Genomic DNA, 5,294 nt, shown 5'->3' on the forward strand with positions numbered 1-5,294 from the left:
TCACTTTTTGTTTTTTTGTTGTTGTTGTTGTTTTAGTCCCTTTCCTTTCTTCTTAGTGGCTTCAGGCCAGCCAAAGCCTCTGAACTCCAGGCAGTCCACTGCATTGTGGGAAATGTAGTAGGCATTCTTCATGGCAGCTGGGCTCAGAATATCCACTGCTGGCTTTGCGCATGTCTTACTCGCTGACCTTTTCTTAGATGGCCGCTTTTTGTCACTCTTTTTCTTAGGTTTGGCACTATGGGACTTTGACTTTTTGTTTCCTGTAGGCTGTATAAACATTGCTGAATGTATGTTAGGGTTTTCAGTCATCCATGTCATTCAATTGTCGAGTAATGGTATGCCTTGGGCTTTAATCAGCTCACACAGTTACACTGACTTACTACCACTGTAAAGAAAGCAGCATGTGATGTAATGCCACTTTTCATACAAAAAAACATAACGAAGACTGCTGGGTTTTGATGCAAAATGTACAGTGGTGCTTGAAAGTTTGTGAACCCTTTAGAATTTTCTATATTTCTGCATAAATATGACCTAAAACATCATCAGATTTTCACACAAGTCCTAAAAGTAGATAAAGAGAACCCAGTTAAACAAATGAGATGAAAATATTATACTTGGTAATTTATTTATTGAAGAAAATGATCCAATATTACATATCTGTGAGTGGCAAAAGTATGTGAACCTCTAGGATTAGCAGTTAATTTGAAGGTGAAATTAGAGTCAGGTGTTTTCAATCAATGGGATGACAATCAGGTGTGAGTGGGCACCCTGTTTTATTTAAAGAACAGGGATCTATCAAAGTCTGATCTTCACAACACATGTTTGTGGAAGTGTATCATGGCATGAACAAAGGAGATTTCTGAGGACCTCAGAAAAAGCATTGTTGATGCTCATCAGCCTGGTAAAGGTTACAAAACCATCTCTAAAGAGTTTGGACTCCACCAATCCACAGTCAGACAGATTATGTACAAATGGAGGAAATTCAAGACCATTGTTACCCTCCCCAGGAGTGGTTGACCAACAAAGATCACTCCAAGAGCAAGGCGTGTAATAGTCAGCGAGGTCACAGAGGACCCCAGGGTAACTTCTAAGCAACTGAAGGCCTCTCTCACATTGGCTAATGTTAATGTTCATGAGGCCACCATCAGGAGAACACTGAACAACAATGGTGTGCATGGCAGGGTTGCAAGGAGAAAGCCACTGTTGTCCAAAAAGAACACTGCTGCTCATCTGCAGTTTGCTAAAGATCACGTGGACAAGCCAGAAGGCTACTGGAAAAATGTTTTGTGGATGGATGAGACCAAAATAGAACTTTTTGGTTTAAATGAGAAGTGTTATGTTTGGAGAAAGGAAAACACTGCATTCCAGCATAAGAACCTTATCCCATCTGTGAAACATGGTGGTGGTAGTATCATGGTTTGGGCCTGTTTTGCTGCATCTGGGCCAGGACGGCTTGCCATCATCGATGGAACAATTAATTCTGAATTATACCAGTGAATTGTAAAGGAAAATGTCAGGACACCTGTCCATGAACTGAATCTCAAGAGAAGGTGGGTCATGCAGCAACACAACGACCCTAAGCACACAAGTTGTTCTACCAAAGAATGGTTAAAGAAGAATAAAGTTAATGTTCTGGAATGGCCAAGTCAAAGTCCTGACCTTAATCCAATCAAAATGTTGTGGAAGGACCTGAAGCGAGCAGTTCATGTGAGGAAACCCACCAACATCCCAGAGTTGAAGCTGTTCTGAACGGAGGAATGGGCTAAAATTGCTCCAAGCCGGTGTGCAGGACTGATCAACAGTTACCGGAAACTTTTAGTTGCAGTTATTGCTGCACAAGGGGGTCACACCAGATACTGAAAGCAAAGGTTCACATACTTTTGCCACTCACGGATATGTAATATTGGATCATTTTCCTCAATAAATAAATGATCAAGTATAATATTTTTGTCTCATTTGTTTAACTGGGTTCTCTTTATCTACTTTTAGGACTTGTGTGAAAATCTGATATTGTTTTAGGTCATATTTATGCAGGAATATAGAAAATTCTAAAGGGTTCACAAACTTTCAAGCACCACTGTATGTAGTAACATTTAACTTCATTATTTTATTTTTTAAGCCATTTTTGCTTCATTTCTGTAGCATTATATAGGCTATATATCAGGCTACACTTAGACAAAGAATAACATTTTGTAGTATCCATCCATCCATCCATCCATCTATCCCAGCTGACTACGGGCGAGAGGTGGGGTACACCCTGGACAAGTCGCCAGGTCATCGCAGGGCTGACACAGAGACAAACAACCATTCACACTCATGGTCAATTTAGAGTCACCAGTTAACCTAACCTGCATGTCTTTGGACTGTGGGGGAAACCGGAGCACCCGGAGGAAACCCACGTGGACACGGGGAGAACATGCAAACTCCGCACAGAAAGGCCCTCATCGGCCGCTGGGCTCGAACCCAGAACTTTCTTGCTGTGAGGCGACAGTGCTAACCACTACACCACTGTGCCACCCTTTTTGAAGTATTTGTTGCCAAATTCTCAACATAAACCTCATCATATCCTAATGTTAAGGTGACTTACCATTCTCAAGTGTCAGCTTTTCTCAGGTGAGTACTGAAGACAGTCTGTAAAGAAAACTATGAAAATCCTTTGAGAATATATAATCTCTCTCTCACACACACGTATATACAGTATATATACAGTATACATTCATTCACATTCCATGGTGTGAACCCATAAATGCGCATGCGCACGTAAAACTGTCACTTTCCACAGCCATGAGACCATAAAGCAATTACTGTGATCCAAAAAACACAAGGATTATTATAGTTCGAGGAAGTCAGTCTTACCTGAGGACAGAATCACACCATTATCCTCCCGAACAGCTTTGTTTACATCTGGTTGTCCTGGAGACATGCGCGCGCGCTCCATGATTTGAGCTCAGTGGCGGTGAGATTTGTGGGCGGGGCCTGAAGTCCCGAGCTCCTCCCACAGCAAAATAAAAAGTAAAAAATAACAATAGCGAAATATTTTTCTGAATTTAAGAGTATATGGATTTATAAAATATTGAAATGTGTTATTTTAATTACATCTGTTGGTACATTTGTTAATTAAAACAAACAAACAAACAAACAAACAAACACACCATGGAAAAGCAATGAACCAAACTGAACTTGTGTAAAACGGTATAGTTGCCTATGGTAACGGTATAATTGCCTGTGGTTATGTCCCTGAAAATATAATTATTGATGTGTCAGGCAGACACTGAATCATTAGGGCAGGATTACAGTGTAGGTGATGGTGGTCTGTTTAGAACAGTCTGTCTGCACACACACACACACACTGTCTTTCTGTAATCCTCACTGTCTAACTAATTATAAAACAGCACAGACCCATAGCTACAGACCCATAGCCGACATTGAGACGTTAAGGAAAGTAAATGTCTGTGTCCCACTGATACAGAAGAGACTCCTCACAGCAGGAATAGGCTTTCGGAGTCTCATCTCATTATCTCTAGCCGCTTTATCCTTCTACAGGGTCGCAGGCAAGCTGGAGCCTATCCCAGCTGACTATGGGCGAAAGGCGGGGTACACCCTGGACAAGTCGCCAGGTCATCGCAGGGCTGACACATAGACACAGACAACCATTCACACTCACACCTACGGTCAATTTAGAGTCACCAGTTAACCTAACCTGCATGTGTTTGGACTGTGGGGGAAACCGGAGCACACCCACGCGGACACGGGGAGAACATGCAAACTCCACACAGAAAGGCCCTCGCCGGCCCCGGGGCTCGAACCCAGGACCTTCTTGCTGTGAGGCGACAGCACTAACCACTACACCACCGTGTCGCCCGGCTTTCGGAGTATTCTAATAAAAGAAAGAAAGCACAACTTTATTCATCACACACTTGTGAAATTCCTCTCTGCATTTCGTGAACACACACACATGAGCAATGAGCACACACACATACCCAGAGCAGTGGGCAGCCATGCTAACGGGGAGCAGTTGGGAGTTAGGTGCCTCGCTCAAGGGCACCTCAGCCCAAGGCCGTCCCATAGTAACCTAACCATGTCTTTGGACTGTGGGGGAAACCAGAGGAAACCCACGCAGACACGATGAGAACATGCAGGCTCCATACAGAAAGGCCCCCACCGGCCGCTGGGCTCAAACCCAGGACCTTCTTGCTGTGAGACGACCGTGCTAACCACTTACACCACCGTGCCACCCTGAAACAAAGACCACTTGTTATCAGGATGTGTAGTCAATACAGCTCATAACAAGTCAAAACAGCTTTCCCCTCTGGAGTGTCTAGAAGAATAAGCTCTTCCGTGAAGCATTGTTGCTCACAGAATTTCTTTCATTACATTTACAATTTACACCCAAGTGTCTGTTAATATTTACAGTCCTGTGCAAAAGTCTTAGACACATGCAAAGAAATGCTGTAGAGAAACGATGCCTTCAAAAATCTCATCTCATCTCATCTCATCATCTCTAGCCGCTTATCCTGTTCTACAGGGTTGCAGGCGAGCTGGAGCCTATCCCAGCTGACTACGGGCGAAAGGCGGGGTACACCCTGGACAAGTCGCCAGGGCCTTCAAAAATCATGAAATTAAATGTTTCTACAATGCTATAAAATGCTATAAAGGGCAGTAACAGTAATATTTTTTTAAAAAGCAAATATTTGATGTGATGACATTTGCTTTAAAACAGTAGGTACAGTGTGTGCAGCTTTATTGAGCATCTTGCAGAACCAGACACAGTTCATCTGGAGACTTTGACTGTCACACTTTTTTCTTATTTTTACGGCAAAACCCAATAGCCTTTATGGGTAGTTTTTTTTTTCTTTTTTTCTGAAAAGTGGTCTCATGCAATATGCTGCTTTCTTTACAGACAGACAAACATTTTTCTGTAATATTCAATTGTGTGCTGGAAAACTAATGTTTGGAATCTAAAATGTTTCTGTACTGGCTCAATAATGTAGAAGTTATAAAATAAAGAGATAGAACAAAGTTTGCATTTAAAAAAATTAGGGTGGTTTAGTGGGTTCGAGCCCAGCGGCCGGCGAGGGCCTTTCTGTGTGGAGTTTGCATGTTCTCCCCGTGTCCACGTGGGTTTCCTCCGGGTGCGCTGGTTTCTACCACAGTCCAAAGACATGCAGGTTAGGCTAATTGGTGGCTCTAAATTGACCGTAGGTGTGAATGAGTGTGAATGGTTGTTTGTCTCTATGTGTCAGCCCTGTGATGACCTGGTGACTTGTCCAGGGTGTACCCCGCCTCTCGCACAT

At 42.9% G+C, this 5,294-nt stretch overlaps 1 protein-coding gene across 1 annotated transcript; it reads right to left on the bottom strand.

Annotated features, from left to right (window-relative positions):
- LOC132870093 (small lysine-rich protein 1) lies at positions 1–5,294 on the bottom strand. Its single transcript, XM_060903641.1, has 2 exons — positions 5,279–5,294; positions 1–281 (listed from the first exon to the last, which is right to left on the bottom strand). Exons 1-2 carry the CDS (start codon positions 5,292–5,294, stop codon positions 1–3), a joined length of 297 nt encoding a protein of 98 aa, XP_060759624.1.

The sequence above is a fragment of the Neoarius graeffei genome, chromosome 21 (genome assembly GCF_027579695.1).
Source record: "Neoarius graeffei isolate fNeoGra1 chromosome 21, fNeoGra1.pri, whole genome shotgun sequence".
Lineage (NCBI taxonomy): Eukaryota > Metazoa > Chordata > Actinopteri > Siluriformes > Ariidae > Neoarius > Neoarius graeffei.